The sequence below is a fragment of the Macaca mulatta genome, chromosome 2 (genome assembly GCF_049350105.2).
Source record: "Macaca mulatta isolate MMU2019108-1 chromosome 2, T2T-MMU8v2.0, whole genome shotgun sequence".
Taxonomy (NCBI): Eukaryota; Metazoa; Chordata; class Mammalia; order Primates; family Cercopithecidae; genus Macaca; species Macaca mulatta.
This window is the reverse complement of record NC_133407.1, coordinates 181,842,977-181,870,068: the sequence shown is the minus strand read 5'-3', so window position 1 is coordinate 181,870,068 and position 27,092 is coordinate 181,842,977. Positions and strand designations below refer to the sequence as shown.

Sequence of the window (27,092 nt, the reverse complement as noted above, 5' to 3'; positions counted from 1 at the left end):
CTGACTTAATATGAGTCAGCTTTATCTGCAAGTAACACATTCTACCTTCCCCTGGTTTTTAGTTACCTAGAGAATACAGTTGCAATTATGGTTGTAGGTTATCACTCTCTTTTTTGGAAAATTTGCTTTATATGTGGTTTTAATGACTTTTTTTTTTTAATTTAATTTGAGACACCAGAGTCTTGCTGTCACCCAGGCTCAAGTGCAGTGGTGCAGTCATGGCTTATTGTAGCCTCGACCTCTTGGGCTCAAGCGATCCTCCTACCTCAGCACCCCCAGTAGCTGGAACTACAGGTGCACCCCATCATGCCTGGCTAATTTTTTGATTTTTAGTAGAGACCAGGTCTCACTATGTTGCCAGGCCAGTCTGAAACTCCTGGGCTCAAGCAATCCTCCCTCCTTGGCCTCACAAAATGCTGGGATTACAATGCAAGTGGGTGGCATGAGCCACCACTTGTGGCCTCTATTTTGATATTTTAAAAGAAAATGAACAAGTGTGTTAGAAATTGCTCAGTGTCTCATAACTTAAATCTCACAGCATGCCTAGTTGCTATGCGAAGCATATGTTTTTGGACAAGTCTTTAAAATATCGTTAGGATGTTGATATGAAAGCAGAGTTGGACCAGAAGATCATCAAGGACCCTTGTAGCATTAACAGCCTTTGATTTGTGTGTGATGAGAAATAAAATAAAGTAGATTCCTTTATTCTTATATGTACCACTTTGGTGTTGTAACAATAGGCCAATTTATTTGTAATCTTTTCGTTTGTAATTCATACTGTTTTTACTTTCAAGACCCTGCTTTTACATGGAAACATCATCACCTCTCTTAGAATGGCACCTGCTTACCTACCCAGAAGTCTTGCTATACTTTCTTTGGCAGAAAATGAAATCCGAGACTTAAATGAGGTAAAATTTGAGGGTATTTTGTGAGATTCAGGAAGTTGGAAAGCCTAGGAAAGACACAGGAAAGAGTTGTGAGCTTACTTTTAGACTGTGAGCATCTTGGAAGAAACTGCCATTCAGATGAAACGCTTGACTCTAGATGATCGTTATTTTTCTTTCCACTTTTCCTTAGTGTCAGTGGGTTATTAAGGTCTAATTTCCTTTGTAAAGCTGTAATTATCATTCCACTGGGAGGCAACTGATGGTAGAGGGACATCTACGTTATAAGGGTTTATAAGACTCCCTGTCCGCATTTCCTGGCTGCTGTGATGTTTTTAAAATAGGGTTATTTCTGCTAGGAAACAGTGCTGATACTCGCCAAGGGATTTTGTGCAGCAGGGACAGATGGCTGTGCTGTTGAAACTTTGGAAGTCAATGGACACTTGTCACTTTTCAGAACAAGAGGGAAATTATCACATTCTCAAATGCTGCCAAAGATGTGTAATCAGTGGAAACCTTGTGCTTGACACTGAATAGTCCTTTTGTTCAACAAAAATATCTTTTGTTCCAGATCTCTTTTTTGGCATCCTTAACTGAATTGGAACAGTTGTCGATTATGAACAATCCTTGTGTGATGGCAACACCATCCATCCCAGGATTTGACTATCGGCCGTACATCGTCAGCTGGTGCTTAAACCTCAGAGTCCTAGATGGATATGTGATTTCTCAGAAGGAAAGGTGAACATGCCCTCTTTAACATCACAAATGTTACTGAAAAGACCATTTCTAGTTTACTACAGATTAATAGAGTATTTCTTAAAATGTGCATTTAGAAATCAAGAGTATTAGTGCAGTCATATAGCAGACTATGTGCTGGTCATTTAGGATTTTTTGTCATTTCCAAAAAAGGATAAGAAATAAATATTGGCCTGGTGCAGTGGCTAATGCCAGTAATCCTTGTGCTTTGGAAAGCCGAGGCAGGAGGATCGCTTGAGCCCAGGAGTTTGAGACCAGCCTGGGCAACACAGGGAGAACGCATCTCTAAAAAAAAAAAATTAGCTGGGCATGGTGGTACACACCTATAGTCCTAGCTGCTTAGGAAGCTGAGGTGGGAGGGTTGCTTGAGCCCAGGAATTTAATGTTAACAGTGAGCTATGGTTGTATCATTGCACTCTACCTTGGGTGACAGAGTGAGACTCTGTCTCTGAAAAAAAAAAAAAAAAGAAATCTCGGCCCCAGAGGTTGGAGCTAGTAGTCTTAGGGCCCTACATACAACAATTTGATTTCTAAAAATTCTTTTGTTAATCAGTTGTTTGGAGCTTGGAACACTTTTGCTTAAAACCATCATGTTATAGATCCTGTGTAGGATCTCAGATCAGTCTCGCAAAAGCTTGTAATATATTAATCTTTCACGTATATAGGGGCTGTATTTTTTTTTTTTTCATTTTATTTTCTATTTATCTTCCAGCCCCAAATGTTATGTAAGGGCAGTATTAGTAACATCGTAGAATTCTCCAAATACCCATTATAATGATAACTCTGGGCAAATGCAGAGTTTTAATTTGGAACTAGTAGCAGACATGGTGATTGGTCCACCTCTCCTTTTTTCTTTTATTGAGCTGGAGTTTCACTCTCGTTGCCCAGGCTGGAGTGCAATGGCGCGATCTCCGCTCATTGCAACTTCCACCTCCCAGGTTCAAGCGATTCTCCTGCCTCAGCCTCCTAGGAAGCTGGAATTACAGGCATGTGTCACCACGCCCAGCTACTTTTGTATTTTCAGTAGAGACAGGGTTTCTCCATGTTGTTTAAGCTGGTCTCGAACTCCTGACCTCAGGTGATCCACCCACCTCAGCCTCCTGAAGTGTTGGGATTACAGGTGTGAGCCACCGCACCTGGCCAGGTCCTCCCTTTCTTATACCTGTGAGGCAGCAGAAGCAAGATTTCCCCTATCTGTAGATCATTAATAGTTTCTGTGGCTTGGAGCTGGGATCCCTGCAGAATGGAGTCTTCTGGATCCTACTACATGATCAGTGGAATGAGAGCTTTAGGGGAGGTAAGGAACTAGGATATGGGAAGGAGGGAGTGGAATTGGGATGTTGAGAGTTGAGATGACTTTATTCTCTCTACTATGCTTCATTTCACTTTTTCCTCTTAGTACATACACACATGCATTATGGACTCAACACATACATTCTCCGTCACCTTTTTTTGTTCTTCTCTACTACAGACAGTAGTTATTTCAGGAGTTTCCTGATGGGAGGATGGGTGGTAGATTACAGAGTGTGTCTCCCTTCTCTGTCTCTCTGCTGTTTTGCATAGTTTCTGAGTAAAGCAGGGGGCCGTGAGGAATAGCAGCCAAGAGCTAGATAGTGGTGGTGCTGGTGTAGGGTGAGGGACATATGTCAGGTCTAGTTTGCCTACCAGAAAGGGTGGCTTTTTTTTTTTCCTGCTATTAATGTTGCTCTGAGAATAAACCTTATTTTGTTTCAAACTGTGACTAGTTCTAGATCTGGAATATGGGTTTACTTGGATAATCCTCTCTACAGTTGTTGACTTTTTCTATTGGAGTAGTACTGGCAACATTTTCATGTCTGAGAGGCAGCATGGTGATGTGGGCAGAGATAAAGGGTTTGGTGTAAAGAGAGACCCACAAAGAGGTGAGACCTGGTTACGAGAGACAGGGGAAAGCTTCACTTTTTTCTCTGCTATCTATTAACTGTGTGGCCTTGTCAAGTTCCTTAGGGCTTTTCTGAGCCTAAGTTTCGTCATCTGTAAAATGTGAATAGTAGTACTACCTAGCTTTCATGGATGTTAGGATTAAGGATGATGTATAGAACATAGGACTGGTCATATAGTAGGTGCTTAATAAATGGTATTATTTTATAAGGATAGAGACTAAAGGTTGAAGAGTTTGTTGAAACTAAAGAGAGTGTTAAAGGAGGTAGAAAATATTTGTTGATTGGATAAATAATGATAAAAAAGTCTGTGTTTCTATACCGTGGAAATGGTTTTATTCCAAGTGACTTTTTTTTTTTTTTTTTTTTTTTTTTGAGACGGAGTCTAGCTCTGTCGCCCAGGCTGGAGTGCAGTGGCCGGATCTCAGCTCACTGCAAGCCCCGCCTCCCGGGTTCACGCCATTCTCCTGCCTCAGCCTCCTGAGTAGCTGGGAGTACAGGCGCCCGCCACCTCGCCCGGCTAGTTTTTTTTGTATTTTAGTAGAGACGGGGTTTCACCGTGTTAGCCAGGATGGTCTCGATCTCCTGAACTCGTGATCCGCCCGTCTCGGCCTCCCAAAGTGCTGGGATTACAGGCTTGAGCCACCGCGCCCGGCCTATTCCAAGTGACTTTAAAGTGAATTTGAATTGGCCGGGCACGGTGGCTCAAGCCTGTAATCCCAGCACTTTGGGAGGCCAAGACGGGCAGATCACGAGGTCAGGAGATCGAGACCATCCTGGCTAACACGGTGAAACCCCGTCTCTACTAAAAAATACAAAAAACACTAGCCGGGCGAGGTGGCGGGCACCTGTAGTCCCAGCTACTCCGGAGGCTGAGGCAGGAGAATGGCGTAAACCCGGGAGGCGGAGCTTGCAGTGAGCTGAGATCCGGCCACTGCACTGCAACCTGGGCGACAGAGCAAGACTCTGTCTCAAAAAAAAAAAAAAAAAGTGAATTATTTTTTGAGCTTTCTCCATAATGCTTTGCAAACATTTAATTTCAGAGACTTCAGGAGATAGGGAAGAATGGGCTCCCACCTGGGGTAGCCTCTCTCTCTGGGGTCGTCCAGCACTAAAGAAGTGTTGGCGGGTGGCTGGCAAGATGGCTGAATAGCAACAGCTCTGGTCTGCAGCTCCCAGCAAGATCAGCGCAGAAGGCGGGTGATTTATACATTTCCAACTGAGGTACCAGCTCATCTCATTGGGACTGGCTAGACAGTGGTGCAGCCCACAGAGGGTGAGCAGAAGCAGGGTGTGGCGTTGCATCACCTGGGAAGCACAAGGGGTCAGGGAACTCCTGCCCCTAGCCAGGGGAATCTGTGAGGGACTGTGCTGGGAGGAACAGTGTACTCTGGCCCAGATGCTAGGCTTTTCCCATGGTCTTTGCAGCCCCGCACACCAGGTGCCTGTGCCGCTGGGGCCCTGGGTTTCAAGCACAAAAGTGGGCGGCTGTTGGGCAGAGACCAAGCTAGCCCTATGAGTTTTTTTTTCATACCCCACTGGTGCCTGGAACACCAGTGAGAAAGAACCATTCACTCCTCTGGAAAGGGGGCTGAAGCTAGGGAACCAAGTGGTCTAGTGCAGCGGATCCCACCCCCACAGAGCCCAGCAAGCTAAGATACACAGGGATGAAATTCTTGCTGCCAGTATAGCAGTCTGAAGTCGGCCTGGGATGCTTGAGCTTGCCAGGGGAGGGGCATGTGTCTTTACTGAGGCTTGAATAGGTGGTTTTCCCCTCACAGTGTAAACAAAACCTCCTGCAAATTCAAACTGGGCAGAGCCCACCGCAGCTCAGCAAAGCTGCTGTAGCTGGACTACCTCTTTAGATTCCTCCTCTCTGGGCAGAACATCTCTGAAAGAAATGCAGTAGGCCCAGTCAGGGGCTTATAGAGAAAACTCCCCATCTCCCAGGGACAGAGCACCTGGGGGAAGGGGCAGCTGTGGGCATAGCTTCAGCAGGCTTAAACATTCCTGCCTCCTGGCTCTGAAGAGAGCAGTGGATCTCCCAGCACAGCACTTCAGCTCTGCTAAGGGACAGATTGCCACCTCAAGTGGGTCCCTGATCCCCGTGCCTCCTGACTGGGAGACATCTCCCAGCAAAGGTTGACAGACACCTCATATTGGAGAGCTCCGACTGGCATTTGGTGGGTGCCCCTCTAAGATGAAGCTTCCAGAGGAAGGAACAGGCAGCAGTCTTTGCTGTTCTGCAGGCTCCGCTGGTGATAGCCAGGAAAACAGGGTCTGGAGTGGATGTCCAGCAAACTCCAGTAGACCTGCAGCAGAGGGGCATGACTATTAGAAGGAAAACTAACAAACAGAAAGGAATAGCATCAGCATCAACGAAAAGGAAGTCCCCACAAAAACCCCATCTGAAGGTCACCAACATCAAAGACCAGTGGTAGATAAATCCACGAAGATGAGGAAAAAGCAGCGCAAAAAGGCTGAAAATTCAAAAAACCAGAATGCTGCTTCTCCCCCAAAGGATCACAACTCCTTGCCAGCAAAAGAACAAAACTGGATGGAGAATGAGTTTCACGAATTGACAGAAGTAGGCTTCAGAAGGTGGGTAATAACAAACTCTGCCAAGCTAAAGGAGCATGTTCTAACCCAATGCAAGGAAGCTAAGAACCTTGAAAAAAGGTTAGAGGAATTGCTAACTAGAATAACCAGTTTAGAGAAGAACATAAATGACCTGATGGAGCTGCAAAACACAGCACGAGAACTTTGTGAAGCATACACAAGTATCATTAGTTGAATTGGTCAAGAGGAAGAAAGGATATCAGAGATTGAAGATCAACTTAATGAAATAAAGCATGAAGACAAGATGAGAGAAAAAAGAATGAAAAGGAACGAACAAAGCCTCCAAGAAATATGGGATTATATGAAAAGACCAAACTTACATTTGATTGGTGTATCTGAAAGTGACAGGGAGAATGGAGCCAAGTTAGAAAACATTCTTCAGGATATTATCCAGGAGAACGTCCCCAACCTAGCAAGACAGGTCAACATTCACATTCAGGAAATACAGAGAACACCACAAAGATACTCCTTGAGAAGAGCAACCCCAAGACACATAATCGTCAGATTTGCCAAGGTTGAAATGAAGGAAAAAATGTTAAGAACCAGTGAGTAAAGTCGGGTTATAAAGGGAAGCCCATCAGACTTAACAGCATATCTCTCTGCAGAAACCCCACAAGCCAGAAGAGAGTGGGGGCCAATATTCAACATTCTTGGAAGAATTTTCAACCCAGAATTTCATATCCAGCCAAACTAAGCTTCATAAGTGAAGGAGAAATAAAATCCTTTATAGCAAGCAAATGCTGCGAGATTTTGTTACCACCAGGCCTGCCTTACAAGAGACTCTGAAGGAAGCACTAAACATGGAAAGGAAAAACCGGTACCAGCCACTGCAAAAACATACCAAATTGTAAAGACCATGAACACTATGAAGAAACTGCATCAACGAATGGGCAAAATAACCAGCGAATATCATAGTGACAGGATCAAATTCACACACAACAATATTAACCTTAAATGTAAATGGGCTACTAGCCCCAATTAAAAGACACAGACTGGCAAATTGGATAAAGAATCAAGAATCATTGGTGTGCTGCACTCAGGAGACGCATCTCACGTGTAAAGACACACATAGATTCAAAGAGATGGAGGAATATTTACCAAACAAATGGAAAGCAAAAAAAAAAAAAAAAAAAAAAAAAAGCAGGGGTTACAATCCTAGTCTCTGATAAAACCGACTTTAAACCAACAAGTATCAAAAAGACAAGAGCATTACATAATGGTAAAGGGATCAATGGAACAAGAAGAGTTAACTATCCTAAATTTATTTGCACCCAATACAGGAGCACCCAGATTCATAAAGCAAGTTCTTGGATACCTACAAAGAGACTTAGACTCCCACACAAAAATAGTGGGAAGCTTTAACACCCCACTGTCAAAATTAGATCAATAAGACAGAAAATTAACAAAGATATTTAGGACTTGAACTCAGCTCTGGACCAAGCAGACCTAATAGATATCTACAGAACTCTCCACACCAAATCAATAGAATATACATTCTTCTCAACACCACATCACACTTACTCTAAAATTGACTGCATAATTGGAAATAAAACACTCTTCAGCAAATGCAAAAGAACAGAAATCATAACAGTCTCTCAGACCACAGTGCAATCAAATTAGAACTCAAGATTAAGAAACTCACTCAAAACCTCACAACTACATGGAAACTGAACAACCTGCTCCTGAATACTACTGGGTACATAATGAAATTAAGGCAGAAATAAGTTTTTTGAAACCAGTGAGAACAAAGACACAACATCCCAGAATCTCTGGTACACATTTAAAGCAGTGTGTAGAGGGAAATTTATAGCACCAAATGCCCACAGGAGAAAGCAGGGAAGATATAAAATCAACACTGTAACATCACAATTAAAAGAACTAGAGAAGGAAGAGCAAACAAATTCAAAGCTAGCAGAAAGCAAAAAATAACAAAGATCAGAGCAGAACTGAAGGAGATAGAGACACGAAAAACCCTTCAAAAAAATCAATGAATTCAGCAACTGGTTTTTTGAAAAGATCAACAAAATAGACTGCTAGCAAGACTAATAAGAGAGAAGAATCAAATAGACATAATAAAAAATGATAGAGCATATCACCATTGATCCCACAGAAATACAAACTACCATCAGAGAATAAACACCTCTACACAAATAAACTAGAAAATCTAGAAGAAATCGATACATTCCTGGACACATAGACCCTCCCAAGACTAAACCAGGAAGAAGTCAGAGCCCTGAATAGACGAATAACAAGTTCTGATATTGAGGCAATAATTAATAGCCTACCAACCAAAAAAAGCGTAGGACCAGATGGATTCACAGCTGAGTTCTACCAGAGGTACAAAGAGGAGCTGGTACTATTCCTTTTGAAACTATTCCAAACAATAGAAAAGGAGAGACTCCTCCCTAACTCATTTATGAGGCCAGCAACATCCTGATACTAAAACCTGGCAGAGACACACACAAAAAATAAAATTTCAGACCAGTATCCCTGATGAATATTAACGCAGAAGTCCTCAATAAAATACTGACTGACCAAATCCAGCAGCACATGAAAAAGCTTATCCACCATGATTAAGTTGGCTTCATCCCTGAGATGCAAGGCTGGTTCAATATAACGCAAATCAATAAATGTAATCCATCACATAAACAACCAGTGACAAAAACCACATGATTATCTCAATAGTTGAAGAAAAGTCTGTCGATAAAATTCAACACCCCTGGCGGGGCACAGTGGCTCACGCCTGTAATCCTAGCACTTTGGGAGGCCGAGGTGGGTGGATCATGAGGTCAGGAGTTAAAGACCAGCCTGGCCAAAATGGTGAAACGCCATCTCTACTAAAAATGTAAAAATTAGCCAGACGTAGTGGTGGGCACTTGTAATCCCAGCTACTCAGGAGGCTGAGGCAGAGAATTGCTTGAACCCGGGAAGTGGAGGTTGCAGTGAGCTGAGATCAAGCCACTGCACTCCAGCCTGAGCGACAGAGCAAGACTCCATCTAAAAAAAAATTCAACGCCCTTTCATGCTAAAAACTCTCAATAAACTAGGTAGTGATTGAACGTATCTCAAAATAATAAGAGCTATTTATGACAGACCCACAGCCAATATCATGCTGAATGGGCAAAAGCTGGAAACATTCCCTTTGAAAACTGTCACAAGACAAGGATGCCCTCTCTTACCACTCGATTCAGCATAGTATTGGAAGTTTTGGCCAAGGCAATCAGGCAAGAGAAACAAATAAAGGGTATTCAGATAGGAAGAGAGGAAGTCAAATTGTGTTTGCAGATGACATGATTGTATATTTGGAAAACCCCATCGTTCCAGCCCAAAATCTCCTTGAGCTGATAAGCAACTTCAGCAAAGTCTCAGGATACAAAATCAATGTGCAAATATCATAAGCATTCCCATACACCAATAATAGACAAACAGAGAGCCAAATCATGAGTGAACTTCCATTCACAATTGCTACAAAGAGAATAAAATACCTAGGAATACAACTTACAAGGGATGTGAAGGACTTCTTCAAGGAGAACTACAAACCAGTGCTCAAGGAAATAAGAGAGGACACAAACAAATGGAAAAACATTCCATGCTCATGGATAGGAAGAATCAATATTGTGAAAATGGCCGTACTGCCCAAAGTAATATATAGATTCAGTGCTATCCCCATGAAGCTACCATTGACTTTATTTTTTTGAGATGGAGTTTCACTCTTGTTGCCCAGGCTGGAGTGCAATGGCACAATCTTGGCTCACTACAACCTCCACCTCCTGGGTTCAAGTGATTCTCCTGCCTCAGCCTCTCTAGTAGCTGGGATTACAGGCATGCGCAACTACGCCTGGCTAATTTTGTATTTTTAGTAGAGATGGGGTTTCTCCATGTTGGTCAGGCTGGTCTGGAACTCCCAACCTCATGTGATCTGCCCGCCTCGACCTCCCAGAGTGCTGGGATTATAGGCATGAGCCACCATGCCTGGCCGGAGTTTTCAGTTTTTTAAGTCTGCCCATCTTGGATGTTATTTGCTAAGAACCCCCAGGTTAAAGTTCTCCATTTTGAAATGTATCCTAGATTCTTTGATAACGTCCTGTAGCGAGATCTTGATTTGAGTGTATGTGTCACCCAAAAGAGTAATTTGAGCAGTAACCAAACCTTGTGGTGCTTTGGCTGAGCCGTTTCTCAGAGTTAAGCACACCTGTGGAGAGACGAGCATCTTCGTGTGGCACCTCAGTGTTTGGAGTTCTTTCCGAATGTGTTTAGATCTGTTTTACTATTGACAGGACCTTGCACAAAGCTATAACTCTATTGCTTAGTTGGAGATCTTATGGGAGCAAAACCTTGGAGAAAGTTAATATTCCTTTTTAAAATTATTTAAGTTGAAATTCCTAGTGCTAGATATTTTTCGTCTTAATTTTTAGAGATAGGGTCTCGCATTGTTGTCTAGGCTGGAGTGCAGCGACAAGATCACAGCTTACTGCAGCCTCAACCTCCCAGGCTCAAACGATTCTTCTGCTTCAGCCTCCCGAGTAGCTGGGAATACAGATGCTGCCATCAAAAAAACATTAGCGGCCGGGCGCGGTGGCTCAAGCCTGTAATCCCAGCACTTTGGGAGGCCGAGGCGGGCGGATCACAAGGTCAGGAGATCGAGACCACAGTGAAACCCCGTCTCTACTAAAAATACAAAAAATTAGCCGGGCGTGGTGGCGGGCGCCTGTAGTCCCAGCTACTCAGGAGGCTGAGGCAGGAGAATGGCGGGAACCCGGGAGGCGGAGCTTGCAGTGAGCCGAGATCGCGCCACTGCACTCCAGCCTGGGCAACAGCGTGAGACTCCGTCTCAAAACAACAACAACAACAACAACAACAAAAAAAACATTAGCCTAATTTTTAAAACTTTTTTGTAGAGATGGGTTCTTGCTATGTTGCCCAGTCAGGTCTGGAACTCCTGGGCTCATCGGATCCTCCTGCCTCAGCCTCCCAAAGTGCAGGGATTACAGATACAAGCCACTACACCTAGCCAATATTCTTTTTTAAAAGGGATATTTCAAGTACATAGGAAGTTAGAATAACATAATGAACATCAGTGTACCCACCATGCAGCTTCAACAATTGTCAATATTTTACCGGTCTTGTTTCATTCCACGTTTTTTGTTGGAGTATTTTTAAAGCAAATATCAGATATCCTTTTATTCAGTACTCCTTTTTTTTTTGGAGACAGAGTTTCGCTCTTGTCGCCCAGGCTGGAGTGCAGTGGTGCTGTCTCGGCTCACTGCAACCTCTGCCTCCTTGCTTCAAGCAATTCTCCTGCCTCTGCCTCCCTAGTAGCTGGGATTACATTTTTTTTTTTTTTAAGACACATAGCAGGTTGTTTTAAGTTCCCTTTCTTAATAGTTGTTGCTTCTTGTTTTAAGTAAACAGTACCTTCACTTTCAAGAGTGGAGTCATCATCCAGTGACTTGAAATTAATATGTTAGAGGCCAGGCATTGGTGGCTTATGCCTGTAATCTTAGTGCCTGGGAAGGTCAATGCAGGAGGATCACTTGAAGTCAGCAGTTCAAGACCAGACTGGGCAACATAGTGAGGTCCCATCTCTAAAAAAATAAAAATAAAAAATGAAAAAATTAGCTGGGTATGGTGGTGCATACCTGTAGTTTCAGCTACTTGGGAGGCTGAGGTGGGAGGATTGAGTGAGCCCAACAGTTTGAGGCTGCAGTGAACCATGATAGTGCCATTGCATTCCAGCCTGGGTGGCAGAGAGACCTTGTCTCAAAAAAAAAGAAGATTAATATATTAGAGCTGAATGAGTCTTAATTTTGTTTTTTGTTTTTTAATTGAAAATGGTATTTTAATTGACAGGGAGGTTTTTTTTTTTTAATTTTGTTTTTTTCCTAGGATTTAATATAATTTGTGTAGGGATATCTTTATTGATGAACTCATGTGAAGCAAAGTGGAAAAACATCTTATAGCAGTTGATGATCTACAGTTTGTGTTTTTTTTCCCACAAATACTTAAACTGGAATATTCAAGCTCGAGCCCTTAGTCTAGTCTCTTAGTTTCGCTTTTCTGTCTTCCCACGGTACAGATTATCTATAACTTAGAAATATTGCTTGCTGGGAAATACTAAAGTTGGTGATTGTCTTCTACTCTGGACCTATTTTTGTACAACCTTTCAACAAGCCATTTGTTTGGCAGGAGAATGTATGGAAACTTAGAGCGGATTTCACGAAGATTCTAAATGATTTTGATTTAGTCCACAGGGATGTTTCCATGGAAGGAATGCTTCTCTTTTTTTTTTTTTTTTTTTGAGATGGAGTCTCGCTCTGTCACCCAGGCTGTAGTGCAGTGGCCCGATCTCGGCTCACTGCAAGCTCCACCTCCCGGGTTCACGCCATTCTCCTGCCTCAGCCTCCTGAGTAACTGGGACTACAGGTGCCCGCAACCACACCCAGCTAATTTTTTTGTATTTTTAGTAGAGACGGGGTTTCACTGTGTTAGTCAGGATGGTCTCAATCTCTTGACCTTGTGATCCATCCACCTCATCCTCCCGAAGTGCTGGGATTATAGGTGTGAGCCACCGCGCCCGACCCATGGAAGGAATACTTATAATTATTTTTATTAAATAAACTGAACTTTTTTTTTTTTTTTTTTTTTTTTTAAAGAAAACAGAGTCTTGCTTTGTTGTCCAGGCTGGCTTCAAACTCCTGGGCTCACGCAATCCTCCACCGGCCCTACAAAGTGCTGGGATTACAAGTGTAAGCCACCACACCCGGCCCTTGCTTCATCTTATACCTTCACTCACTCTCTCTTCTATACTATTTTGAAGCCAATCTCAGATTAGATATCATTTCACCTGTTAGTATTTCAGTATATGTCTCTAAAAGAGAAGAACTCTTAAGGAACAACCACAATGCTATTATCACATCAAAAAAAATTTAACAAAGTGCCCTAATATCAGATATTCAGTGCTTACATTTTCAGTCCTTATAAATGAATTTCGTAGTTTAGAAACAGAATTCAAATAAGGCCTTATGTCACAATTGGTTGATATATTTCTTAAGTTTCTTTCTTCTCTGTTTAGCATCTTAAAGCAGCAATATATTATTATGGCATGCTCTGTAGGTTGGCTGTGCTGACTGAGTGGTTCTTCCTTGGGGCCTCCTGGGCTTGCACTCAGATCACAGATGGGGCTAGAGTCATCTGAAGGCTTAACTTGGCTAGATGTCCAAGATGACTCTCTTGAATCTCTCAATCTATCTGTCTCTCTTCTCTTTTATTTTCCTTGCTTTCTTTTCTCTCGCTCTCCCTTTTCTTTTTTTCTTTTGGTTGTAGTTGAAGAAGTCAGAGTATTTGTCCTATAGAGTTTCCCATTATCTGCTCATTTTGCCAGCTATATCTGTGTGTCCTTTGACATGTTCCTCTCTCCTGTATTTTCTGTAAATTGGATATGGATGTTTGCTCAGATTCAGGTTTTTTTTTTTTTTTTTTTTTTTGAGGGGAGGACTATAAGGTTGGTGCAAAAGTGATTGGAGTTTTTACTTAGTGGGTTCTGTTGGGAGGCATACAGGGTTAGTTTTCTCTTGTGTTATTAGTAGCTATTAATGATCAATGCCTAAATCTGCTAATTCATTAAGGGTTGCAAAATGGTGACATTCTATCATTCTTTTTTTTATTAGTTGGAATACTATGAAGTAACTATCTGGTTACGCATTGGCATAGTTTGTGTAGGAAAGATAGAATTAATAAAGAGTTGGTGGTTCACTAGTATCCTCTAACTGTGACCAGTTCACTTTTGTTTGTTTTTTTGTCTTTTTGGTTTTTTTTAGAGATGAGGGTCTTGCTATGTTGCCCAGGCTAGAGTGCAGTGACTGTTGACAGGTATGATTATAGAGCACTATAGCCTCAGACACCTGACCTCAAGTGATCCTCCCACCCCAACCTCCTGAGTAGCTGAGATTACACATGCCACCATGCCCGGCTAGTTGTTTTTTTCTTTTAACTGTCATTATGAACTAATGGATTTAAATGCAGTGCATCTATTTAGGCATTTCAGTGTGACAGAGTGAATGGAGAGAATACTCATTGCTTCCTTGAAAATGATTTAAAAATATTTGGGACCATTAGTCCAAGCTCAATGGAAGTGCCCCTAAGCAACAAAAAGGGTTTAAAACATTGTTAGAATGAGGAATATGAGTCAGAATGGTAGATTAAAAAAAAATCGAGTGAATTTTATTTATGAAAAACATCCAGTGGTGTTATAAAGGTAAGTTAAGAAGGAAGATCATTGTTGCTTGACAATATATATTGACTATTCTCGTGCCCTCTCCTCTTCTTTATGTTCCTCAATCCAGCTTGAAAGCTGAATGGCTCTATAGTCAAGGCAAAGGGAGAGCATATCGGCCTGGCCAGCACATCCAGCTTGTCCAATATCTGGCTACAGTCTGCCCCCTCACTTCTACACTAGGTCTTCAAACTGCAGAGGATGCCAAACTAGAGAAGATTCTGAGCAAACAGAGGTGAACACGTTTATTTCTAACAACTGATGAATTCACAAGTTAAAATATCTCTGAGTCTTTGCTATGGTGATAGTAAGCCTGAGGCAAGTGCTGTGGTCCACATTTCTGGACACTCAGTCCCCTTGTCACTGCAGCAATTTCTGTAGGGAAGCTGAATCGTGCACTGCAAACAGCCAAACAATCTGGCATGGGGGGAATACAGGGTTTTTATGTTTGTTTTTTGTTTTAAAGACAGAGTCTTGGTCTCTTGGTCTGTAAGTAAAGCAGCGCAAAGATAGGTCACTGCAGCTGCAACTACACGTACATGCAACCGTGCTTGGCTAATTTTTTGTAGAGATGAGGTCTCACTTTGTTCCTCAGGCTGATTTTAAACTCTTGGCTTCAAGCAGTTCTCCTGCTTCAGCTTCCTAAAGTGCTAGGATTACAGGTATGAGCTACTATACCAGGAAACGGCATGGGATTTTTAAAAAATATATTTGTTCTTTTTTTTTTTTTTCTTAAGACATAGTGTCGCTCTGTTGCCCAGGCTGGAGTGCTGTGGTGTGATCTCGGCTCACTGCAACCTCCACCTCCCGGTTCAAACGATTATTGTGTCTCAGCCTTCTTAATAGCTGGGATTACAGGCATGTGCCATCACACCTAGCTAATTTTTTATTTTTAGTAGAGGTGGTTTTTCGCCAGGTTAGCCAGGCTGGTCTTGGACTCCTAATCTCAGGTGATCTGCCCGCCTTGGCCTCCCAAAGTGCTGGGATTACAGTCATGAGCTACTGTGTCTGCCCTTGGCCCGCCCCGCCTGCCCGCTTTTTTTTTTTTTTTTTTTGAGGCAGGGGCTCACTTTGTCACCCAGGTTGGAGTGCAGTGGTGGTCTCAGCTCCCTGCATCCTCAGTCTCAGCTCCCTGCATCCTCAGTCTCCTGGGCTCAATTGATCCTCCCTCTTCAGACCCCCAAGTAGCTGGGACTATAGGCATGCACTACCATGCCCTGGCTCATTTTTTATATTTTTTGTAGAGATGGGGTTTCATCATGTTGCCCAGGCTGATCTTGAACTCCTGAGCTCCAGTGATTCACCTGCCTTGGCCTCCCAAAGTGCTGAGATTACAGGTGCGCGCCACCATGCCCGACCTACTTGTTCCTTAATGTAGGTGTTTCTTGTGGGTTTTTGGATACTTAAGAGGTGTATCTGCCTTCAAAGGTACAGTGAAAAAAAGAGAAAAAGTATTGCCAGAAGCATTTTTTTTTGAGACGGAGTCTCACTCTGTCGCCCAGGCTGGAGTGCAGTGGCCGGATCTCAGCTCACTGCAAGCTCCGCCTCCCGGGTTTATGCCATTCTCCTGCCTCAGCCTCCCGAGTAGCTGGGACTACAGGCGCCCGCCACCTCGCCCGGCTAGTTTTTTGTATTTTTTAGTAGAGGCGGAGTTTCATCATGTTAGCCAGGATGGTCTCGATCTCCTGACCTCGTGATCCACCGGTCTCGGCCTCCCAAAGTGCTGGGATTACAGGCTTGAGCCACCGCGCCCGGCCAGAAGCATTTAATATTTACTTTCTTTATCAGAGATCCTGCATTTAAATGTTTTTGTATGTGTATATGTGTGCATAGGAGGGTATCTGTCTTTGCAATTACAAAATAAGTTTCTTAACGTTCTCTATGCAGTGCTTTCAAATGAGGATTTATAATTTGGCAGTAATTAAAAGTACCTACTTTGAGAACTTGTAAACTTCTGCCTTTTTGACATTGTTACTTAGGAAGCAGAAAATCTTTCTTTTTTTGGTTTGTGTTAAATCAGAACAGATGTTATTGATTTTTAGGTTTCACCAGAGGCAGTTGATGAACCAAAGCCAAAATGAAGAGTTGTCTCCTCTTGTTCCTGTTGAAACAAGGGCATCCCTTATTCCTGAGCATTCAAGCCCTGTTCAAGATTGCCAGATATCCCAGGAAAGTGGTAAGAAATTAATTTATCTCTGATCCCTTTTCTCCAAGTTGTTTAATTTTCCTGGCATCATAAAGCAGAAAAAGGTGCATATTTTCATAATTTTTTGTTAGTTTGCTAACTTCAGTAATCATTTAGATCTTATACATATCTATGTATATACACACCTATATATGTATGTATATTATAGCTGCTATATTTCTAATTTTAAGAAACATTTCAAGGACTGCTACCTTTTGTATAGACCTGATGCTTTGATGAATATTCTAATTATCACAAGAATTCATTTTCTTAAAAATGTTTGGTTTGATGTTTTAGGCATATTGGAAGAAATCACTGGGGATTTTTTCGCATTTTACTCTATTTCAAGGAATAGATTTCATTAAAGGGACATAACTAAAATGTAAATATTTAGTGGTTTAAATGATACTCTGTTGATTCTTCTAGAACCCGTCATTCAAGTCAATTCTTGGGTTGGGATAAGCAGTAATGATGATCAGTTATTTGCGGTTAAGAATAATTTTCCAGCCTCTGTACATACTACAAGATATTCTCGAAATGATCTGCACCTGGAAGACATACAGACAGATGAGGACAAGTTAAACTGTAGTCTTCTCTCTTCAGAGTCTACTTTTATGCCAGTTGCATCAGGACTATCGCCACTATCGCCTACAGTTGAGCTGAGACTGCAGGGCATTAACTTGGGCCTAGAAGATGATGGTGTTGCAGATGAATCTGTGAAAGGGCTGGAAAGCCAGGTGTTGGATAAGGAAGAGGAAAAGCCTTTATGGGCTGCAAATGAGAATTCTGTTCCAATGATGAGAAGTGAAATCAATACAGAGGTAAATGAGAAAGCTGGACTATTACCTTGTTCTGAGCCAACAATAATCAGCACTATCTTGAAGGATGATAACCACAGTCTTACATTTTTTCCTGAGTCAGCTGGACAGAAACAACCAGACATAAAGAAACCAGAAAATACACAACCAGAAAATAAAGAAACCATATCTCAAGCAACTTCAGAGAAAGTTCCCATGATTTTAACCCAGAGATCTGTTGTTTTGGGACAAGACAAAGTTGCCCTTCAGAAATTAAATGATGCAGCCACCAAGCTTCAGGCCTGTTGGCGGGGATTTTATGCCAGGAACTACAACCCTCAAGCCAAAGATGTGCGTTACGAAATCCGGCTACGCAGAATGCAAGAGCACATTGTCTGCTTAACTGATGAAATAAGGAGGTGGGTCATAAGTCCTTTCGATGTACTGTTTTGCTGGTTTGAGGGTGTTAGATTCTTACAGTTGATTCAGAACACTGTGCGTCTGTGATTATAACACTTTTCATACCATGTAGCCACTGTTGGTTTGGTTGTCTCCTACAGTGTACTGAAAGCATCTGGAGAGCAGAGACCATCTGTTCTGTCTGCTGCATCTCCATCCCCAGCAGAGGACTTGATACATAGATGCAGTGTAGTGGTAAATGTTCAATGAACGTGAGCTTTATAGGGATCTGTAATTCTAAACATAGAAAGGTACAGAAAACATTGAAAAACTAAGTATAAAAATGAGAAAATGATGAAGTCTACATGGAATTCAGTACATGACATAAAAATTAATAGCAGGGATTCAGAAGGGGCTAAAATTCTATAGGACTACAATAGGATTATTCCTTAATCCCATGGCTCATATGTTTTACTGACTGCTAACCCAGGAAAGTTAGGATTTCATTAATATTGTGACTAGTAATATTTATTGGTATTATCAGGTAGAAGAGGAAGAGGCAGCAAAGGATACTGAGAAAGGGCAGCCAGAGTGGTAGGAAAACTAGGAGAGTTCCACCTTCAACAGGAGAAACTGTTTCAGGAGAGATCGGAGGTGCCATAGAGAGGACACAGGCATTAGACTTGGCAGTTGGAGACTATTGGTGACTGTATTGGTGATTCTCCAGACTATCCTCAGGTTGGGTGATTTGCTAAAAGGACTCACAGAACTTGGGAAAATATTATTCTGTTTGTCATTATAGTTCATTACAGCAAAAGGATACAGATTAGAACCAGTAAAGAAAAAAGGTGCCTAGGGCAGAGTCCAGGAGAGATGAGGTGCAAGCTTCCAGTTGTTCTCTCCCAGTGTTGTACAGACAGGGCTTAATTCTCTCAGCAATGATGTATGATAACACATATGAAGTATTGCCAACTGGCAAAAGTTACCTCATCTTTGATGTCCAGGGTTTTTATTGTGGGCCAATCTCATAGGTAATGAGTACCCATGTAACTGATCTTAACTATTTAGACCTCAGGCCACTTAGAGGTCACACTGATAACTCTGTGGCTCAGGACCCCAGGTGAACACAACAGATGTTGACTAGAAATCATTGATTGCCTAAACTACCTAATGTGGACCAAGACCCCAGGTGTATAAAGATATTCTATTTCAGTCAGGATATTCCAAGGGCTTGGAGATCATCTCCCAGGAGTCAGTCAAGGACCAGTCTTCTTATCTTTGCAATGTACAGTGTTTGAACATCCCAGTCCTGCTGAGTTAACTCTTTACTGCACAATGACCTTCCCAAGAGCAGCTTCAGTGGTGTAGGGGGATGAAGGCCATTTTGGAATGGGTTGAATAGTGAATAAGAAGTAAAGAGTTTGAAGGATGAGTGTAGCCAATTCTTGGAAAGAGTTGTTTTGAGGAAAACATGAAAAAAGAGAGTTAAGTGGTATCTGGAGGAGAAATCTAGATTAAAGGAACATTCTCTTTTGGAGATGAGAGATACAGAGTGTGTTCATGTGTTGATGGAATGAATAAATAAGGAGGGAAAAACTGATGGTGCAGAAAAAAAAAAAAGAGGAAGAGCAGGATTGCAGTTCTTTTTTTTTTTTTTGAGACAGAATCTGCTCTGTTGCCTAGGCTGAAGTGCAGTGGCGCCATTTCGGCTCACTGCAAGCTCCGCCTCCCAGGTTCAGGCCATTCTCCTGCCTCAGCCTTCAGAGTAGCTGGGACTACAGGCGCCTGCCACCACACCCAGCTAATTTTGTGTATTTTTAGTAGAGATGGGGTTTCACTGTGTTAGCCAGGATGGTTTTGTTCTCCTGACCTTGTGATCCACCCGCCTCGGCCTCCCAAACTGCTGGGATTACAGGCATGAGCCACCACACCCGGCCAGGATTGCAGTTCTTGAGAAGGTAAGAGAGGAAGAAATGCAGTGTTGAAGTAGAGGAAGTGGCCTCAGATGGGAGCAGGAGCAGGTAAGGTGGTAGGTTTGATGGTGGGAGATGGGAAAAAGTCCTGTCTGCTGCTGCTGCTTTTTCAATAATGTATAAGATGTGGTCAGCGCCTGAAAATGAGGAGGGGGTGAAGGAGGTGTAAGGAAAGAAGTATGAGGTGTGAGGTAGTCATCTTAAGGATGACCTTATGAGGAAAATGGAGGAGGGTTGCTGGATGATGTGAGAAAATGCTTAAAAGTGTAAAATAATAGGTCAGGATGTATGATTTTCATCGGCAATTCTTAGCTGTTCTGTTCTGATTCAGGTGTGGTTAATTTGGTTCAGCCAGGAATGATTTTTTTCCTAGGTGATATTGTAGAGAGAGCGGGGGAAGGGCAAGAGAGCTGAAGATATTTGAGAGGGAGTAATAACGGTAGATCTTAGATTTTATATTTTTTTGAGACAGGGTCTTGCCCTGTCGCTGAGGCTGGAGTGTAGAGGCATGATCATAGCTCACTATAACCTTGAACTCCTGGGTTCAAGTGATTCTCCCACTTCAGGCTCCCAAGTAGCTGGGACTATAGGCGTGCACCACCATGCCCAGCTAATTAAAAATGTTTTTTTTTAAAGAAATGAAGTCTGTGTTGCCCAGGCTGGTCTTGAACTCCTGGCCTCAAGCAATCCTCCTGCCTCAGCCTCCTAAAGTTCTGGGATTACAGGTGTGAGTCACCTTGCTGGCTGGAATTTTTTTTTTTTTTTTTTTTTAAGATGGAGTCTCCCTCTTGTCACCTAGGCTGGAGTGCAATGGCGCGATCTCGGCTCATTGCAACCTCTGCCTCCCGGGTTCAAGTAATCCTCCTGCCTCAGCCTCCCGAGTAGGTGGGATTACAGGAACCCACCACATGCCCAGCTAATTTTTTTTTTTTTTTTTCATTTTCAGTACAGATAGGGTTTCACTATGTAGGCCAGGCTGGTCTCAAATTCCTGACCTCAGGTGATCCGCATGCCTTGGCCTCCCAAAGTGCTGGGATTACAGGCGTGAGCCACTGTGCCCAGCCTGGCTGGAATTTTAAATGAGGTAAAAGGGAACTGAAGGCAGGAGGGAAGGATCATTGGACTGGAGGATTGTTGCAGTAGGGTACAATAGCAAGTGAACTGGGAAGATAGGAAGTAGTGGTTGGTGTTGGGTGCTTAGAACCATTTCTGAAAGTGGTGTAGTCAAAATGATTTGGTCTAGGGTGAGACTATGAGAATGGGTGACTAACATTATTGTTAGAGCATCCATGTGAATGTTGAGTTCTCCAAAAATTATGACAGGTATGGGGCAAAGAGAAAGCCTGGTGCTGAGACTTCAGTGAACGGGAGCAGATGGTGGGAGGTCAGTACTTGACAAATAATTTTGGGAAATTTAGCAGGATGGCAGGAGTTAAAGGAGGGAGATGAAGAATCATTTGGAAACAACAGTCAGAAGCAATCTTTCAACCCTGATGTGTGAGAGGGAAAAATAGCTTCTACTTCAGAGGGCTATAGTGCTCTCAGAAGTGGGTCTGCTTTGGACAAGGAAAAGTTCAGAGAGAGATGCAGTATATAAGGGATTTTGCTGATTATAATTCAGGAGTCCTAGATGGCACAGGAGAAAGGCTTGGGGGGCTAGAGAAAGTGGAGAATTGGGTCAGAGGTGTGGAACAAAATGGTGTTGACAGTTTGGGTGATAATGGATCACTAAAGGAGGAGTCTTAGGTTGGTGATAGGCCCGAGTATGGAGACAACAGCAGTGAGCCCAGAGCTAAGACTTTAATGAATGAGGAATAATGGATGGGAGGTCTCTTATTAGCAGGGAGTAGGTCAGAGACTTGGGCAAACAGAATAGTGAAGTTTGATGGGATTAGTCTTTAGGAGAGGGTGTTTCAAGCTGCGATCATGAATACTTAAGTGTGACCCTTAATTGTTTTGGAGGCTTTGGATAGCCACTCCTTTTTTGCACTCTCTGTTGCTTCGGTTTGTTTGGCTGAGAAACTGAAGCCAGACAAAGAGCCATTTAACATTTTATTACTGGAAATACTTTGTAGAACTAATACCTGTATTTCAGTCATATCTAATTTGGCTTCTACTTTGAGTCACAGTTCAAAATTAAAGTTTATAATGTCACTTATAAAACTGTTACATTTTGATTCTGAGTTTAAAAAAATAAAAATAACATAAGGTTTTAATTTAGATATTCTGAAAGTGGGAAAGACAACTATTAGATTATTAATCTCTTTGCAATGCGTGTGTTTATTAGTTGTAACAGGAAGTATGAGTCAAAGCACCCTTCCTTATGTCAATAATGTGTTTTGAATTATTGTAGATTACGAAAAGAAAGACATGAAGAACGTATTAAAAAATTTGTACAAGAAGAAGCTTTCAGATTCCTTTGGAACCAGGTAAACTCCCTCCTGACTTACCTCATATGTGATCAAATAAAAATTGTATATTCATTGAGATAATCGTAGAGTACTCAGGTGTATTAAGCACTCTTGTTCAAGGTTAAGGGTATGGCTCGTGTTCTTTGCCACTAACTCTGAACTAGGACAGTGAATTTTGTTGCATTTTATTTAATCTGAAGAAAAATATTCTGACAGTTTTGACAAGAAAAATAAAATAGTATAAAGCAGGAGGAAAGTGGCTTAATTGAAGGCTGTTAGAGCTTTCCAGTAGATACTACATCCCCAATTTGAAGTTTCATGTAGCTGTTGATCTGTCTTTTGGGAATATTTGAATGAATGATGATTAAGATGGTATATGGCTACAATATGCACGTCCTAAAAAGTATACATAACTATACAGGAGAGTATTTGAATCCTATAATAGCATATTTTAGGGATAATTTAGGCAGTTGGTTTTACTAGCATTGTATCACATCAAATACTTCTTGATGATAATTTCTTGAAAATATTTTAATACAATTTTCATTTCTTCTCTTTTATAGAAATTGGGTATTGCTATATTGCCCAGGCTGGTCTCAAACTTCTGGGCTCAAGCAACGTTCCTCCTCAGCCTCCTAAAGTGAGCCACATCACCTGGCCAAATTTGTTATAATAGGATTTGACCTATAAAATGAAAACATAATTATTGATTTGTAAGGTTTTGTAGTTACCAACAATAGAGGAATGGTTAAATTATAGAGTAATAATACTGTGGAATACCATGGAACAGTTAAAAAGAATAAGGTAATAGTATTGACCGACATGGAAAGATCTCCAAAATAATACTGTTTAGTAAAAAAAAACAGCACTAGCGCATTACAGCCTTGAACTCCCCAAGTGATCCTTCTGCTGCAGCCTCCCAAGCAGCTGGGACTACAGGCACAGACCAGTGTGCTCAGCTTCCCTGTGTATTTGAAAATACTACCTAGAAAAAAGTATGGAAGGATATGCATCAAGTTGCTGTCAGTAATTACCTTGGAGGGGGATCAAAGGGAAACTAAAAACTGTACATATTGCTTTCCTGTTTGCAGTTTTTACAGTAAAATTTTGGAATTTTTGTTATACTTTAGAAATGTAGAGGTCATATTATCAATAATTTGGTATATTTTTAGGTATTTTAGAAAGTTGCATATACTGTATTGTTAGATAATACTTAAAAACTCTAATCTCTACCTGGGTATCTAAAATGAGACTTATTTTACAGGGATCTACTTATATCAAGGGCTCTAACTTGTCTTATTGAATAGATCTCATTATATCTTGAATACATTATTGACCCCTTAGTCAGCTAGACATGTACTGTTGTGCATTATTGACCCCTTAGTCAGCTAGACATGTACTGTTGTGCTTCTGGCTGTTTTTCTAATAGAAGCAAGGGAATTGCTTTGGCCCATCCCCACTCCTGGTGAAGGCCTTTTGTTACCAGGGATATGTACCATTTGTGCCAGTCTGGTTTTAGACTTGGGATGCTATGGAAAAGATAAAGGGAGTCAGCAGTTTCTGGCTCCAATTCTACCATTTGCCAACTTCATGACTGCTGGAGAAAAGAGCTCAAAGGAAAATTGTAAAATAGACAGGTGGGGTGCAGTGGCTTGTGCCCGTAATCCCAGCACTTGGGAGGCCAAGGCAGGAGGATTGCTTGAGCCCAGGAGTTCAAGACTATCCTGGGCAACAAAGTGAGACCCCATCTCTACAAAAAGATTTTTTTAAATTAGCCAGATGAATGGACACAGTGGCTCACGCCTATAATCCCAGCACTCTGGGAAGCCGAGGTGGGTGGACCACCTGAGGTTGGTCAGACCAGCCTGACCAACATGGGGAAACCCTGTCTCTACTAAAAATAGAAAATTAGCCATGTGTGGTGGTGGGCGCCTGTAATCCCAGCTACTTGGGAAGCTGAGGCAGGAGAATTGCTCGAACCTGAGAGGTGGAGGTTGCAGTGAGCCGATATTGCGCCATTGCACTCCAGCCTGGGTAACAAGAGCGAAACTCCATCTCAAAAAAAAAAAAAAAGGAAAACAAATAGCCAGACATGGTGGTGGGCACCTGGAGTCCTAGCTGCTTAGGAGGCAGAGGTGGGGTGGGAGGATCACTTGAGCCCAGGAGGTTGATGCTGCAGTGAGCTGTGATTGTGCCACTGCACTCCAGCCTGGGTGACAGAGCGAGACTCTGTCTCAAAAACAAACAAAAAAGACACTTTTTATTTTATAATACAACTGTATTCTCTGGTTTATAGGTAAGGTCTCTACAGGTTTGGCAACAGACAGTGGACCAGCGTCTAAGTTCCTGGCATACTGATGTTCCTCCTATATCAAGTACTCTTGTGTCATCGAAACCTCCATTATTTACCCAAAGCCAGGAGTCCTCTTCTGATCAAAATGCTGATTGGTTCATTGCTTCTGATGTAGCTCCTCAAGATAAATCATTACCAGATTTTCCAGACTCTGGTTTTCATTCCTCTCTAACAGAACAAGTTCATTCTTTGCAGGATTCGTTGGATTTTGAGAAAAGTTCCACAGAAGGCAGTGAAAGCTCCATAATGGGGAATTCCATTGACACAGTGAGATATGGCAAAGAATCAGATTTAGGGGATGTTAGTGAGGAACATGGTGAATGGAATAAGGAAAGCTCAAATAATGAGCAGGACAATAGTCTGCTTGAACAGTATTTAACTTCAGTTCAACAGCTGGAAGATGCTGATGAGAGGACCAGTTTTGATAGAGAGACAAGAGATAGTAAACTTCACATTGCTTGTTTCCCAGTACAGTTAGATACCTTGTCTGACGGTGCTTCTGTAGATGAGAGTCATGGCATATCTCCTCCTTTGCAAGGTGAAATTAGCCAGACACAAGAGAATTCTAAATTAAATGCAGAAGTTCAAGGGCAGCAGCCAGAATGTGATTCTGCGTTTCAGCTATTGCATGTTGGTGTTACTGTGTAGCATGTTGTGGTCTTTTGGGAAGCAGATACCCACTTAACTTTTCTTAAAAATACTTTCAGTTGCCTTTTTTTTTTTTTTTGGAGGGGAGTACTCCCTACCCCTAATTTTGTTACTATTTATATAGAATTTGTATTCATGTCTCATATTTTTCAGATTCTAGATATTGAGCTGAGTTTTCATTTTGATTTTGTTAGCTTTTTACTTAGCTGTAAGGTACCAAACTATTTATATTGACAGCTATATGCACTTTATTTCTTAACTGAATTACATCAACAATGTTCCTGTTTCTTTCATGTACTCATTTACTTTCAAAAATAAGCTAGCATATATTAAAGAAAATAGAAAAAAAATACCTTAAATATATAAATAAGAGAATTTTGGCTCTTCTGTGTCTGAGAAAATTAATTATATAGTAGGGAATGAAATTTGATAAAGCAAATATAAATGAGAAATATGAGGATTGTGAACTATTGAAATTTGCCAGTCTCCCTGGTGTAAAATGTTTTTTTAAAGCCTTTTCCCCTCCTTTTGGAGTCAAGGAAAGCCTTTCTATAAGTAAATTAAGAAAAGGTAGGATTATAAGATTTCTCAATGGGAATGATTAAATTGTCTCGTGGAAAACTTCAGTTAATGTCATGCATCAGTTTTAACATATGAAGTAAAGTGTTCTATCCAGAATTAAAGTCAAGTTTACTTATACAACATAAGAATATTTCACTTAGATATGAAGAAAGGAAACACTAGTCTCCACTCGAAATACTGTCATGGCAAATATTTATCCTTTCGTTAAGTGCTTTTTCACCCTATAGATAAGCATTTATGTGCCAATATGTTGTCAGAAATTAATGTATGTTCATCTCCTCTGTTCCTGCTTATATTATGTATTTCAACAGAAGGTCTACGGCCATTCACTTCAATTTTGACCTCTGTCCCATAGAGAAGAACATTTAGAGTAATACTAATGGTCGAATATGAATGACTTTTTAGGAACTGCTTTTTGTCTAACCTGAAAAAGTGCCACATTTGGAAGACAATTTAATGATGGTGAAGAAATAATAAACCTCCCTTTACTTGTTAAAAGGGATATATATGTCTGCAATAAGGGAGAAATAAGATTTGTGTTTGAATATTGTAGGTAGATGCATTTTTTTTTTTTTTTTTTTGAGACGGAGTCTCGCTCTGTCGCCCAGGCTGGAGTGCAGTGGCCGGATCTCAGCTCACTGCAAGCTCCACCTCCCGGGTTCCCGCCATTCTCCTGCCTCAACCTCCCAGGTAGCTGGGACTACAGGCGCACGCCACCTCACCCGGCTAGTTTTTTGTCTATTTTGGTAGAGACGGGGTTTCACCGTGTTAGCCAGGATGGTCTCAATCTCCTGACCTCGTGATCCACCCGTCTCGGCCTCCCAAAGTGCTGGGATTACAGGCTTGAGCCACCGCGCCCGGCTGATGCATTTGTAATTAAGGATAATATCATTGAACAATATGTATTTGGTTTCCCTCAACGTACAGATATACAGCTATTTAAAACTATGGCAATACTTAAGTGTTCTCTAAATTTAGGTGCTAAATATCTATTAATTATTCTGTTGTAGTCGTTAGGTGCCCTTCTTTGAAGTTATATAAAATAAAAGCATCTGATCCTTCAAGGATAAAGTTGAGGATTACATGGTACGTGGCATTTGTTGTTGTTGTTTTTTAAAGAGATGGAGTCTGGCTCTGTTGGTGCAGTGCCATGATCATAGTTCACTATAACCTTGAACTCCTGGCCCAAGTGATCCTCCCACTTCAGCCTCCTGAGTATCTGGGATTGTAAGCAGGAGCCACTGCTCCCAGCTCATGGTATTTGTTGATAGTCATAACATTTTTCCTGTATGGT

The 27,092-nt window shown here is 41.7% G+C and overlaps 1 protein-coding gene across 2 annotated transcripts in view; it reads left to right on the top strand.

Annotated features, from left to right (window-relative positions):
- The window catches only part of CEP97 (centrosomal protein 97), a 32,285-nt gene extending 6,630 nt beyond the window's left edge, over positions 1-25,655 (top strand). The window contains exons 5-11 of one of the 2 annotated variants that reach the window (XM_015128743.3): positions 795-908; positions 1,456-1,622; positions 14,521-14,685; positions 16,493-16,626; positions 17,239-17,851; positions 22,158-22,233; positions 24,512-25,655. In XM_015128743.3, the coding sequence (XP_014984229.2) occupies positions 795-908; positions 1,456-1,622; positions 14,521-14,685; positions 16,493-16,626; positions 17,239-17,851; positions 22,158-22,233; positions 24,512-25,216 (1,974 nt within the window). In that variant the 3' untranslated portion in view covers positions 25,217-25,655. 2 annotated transcript variants of the gene reach the window in all.
- Positions 25,656-27,092: the final 1,437 nt, after the last annotated feature.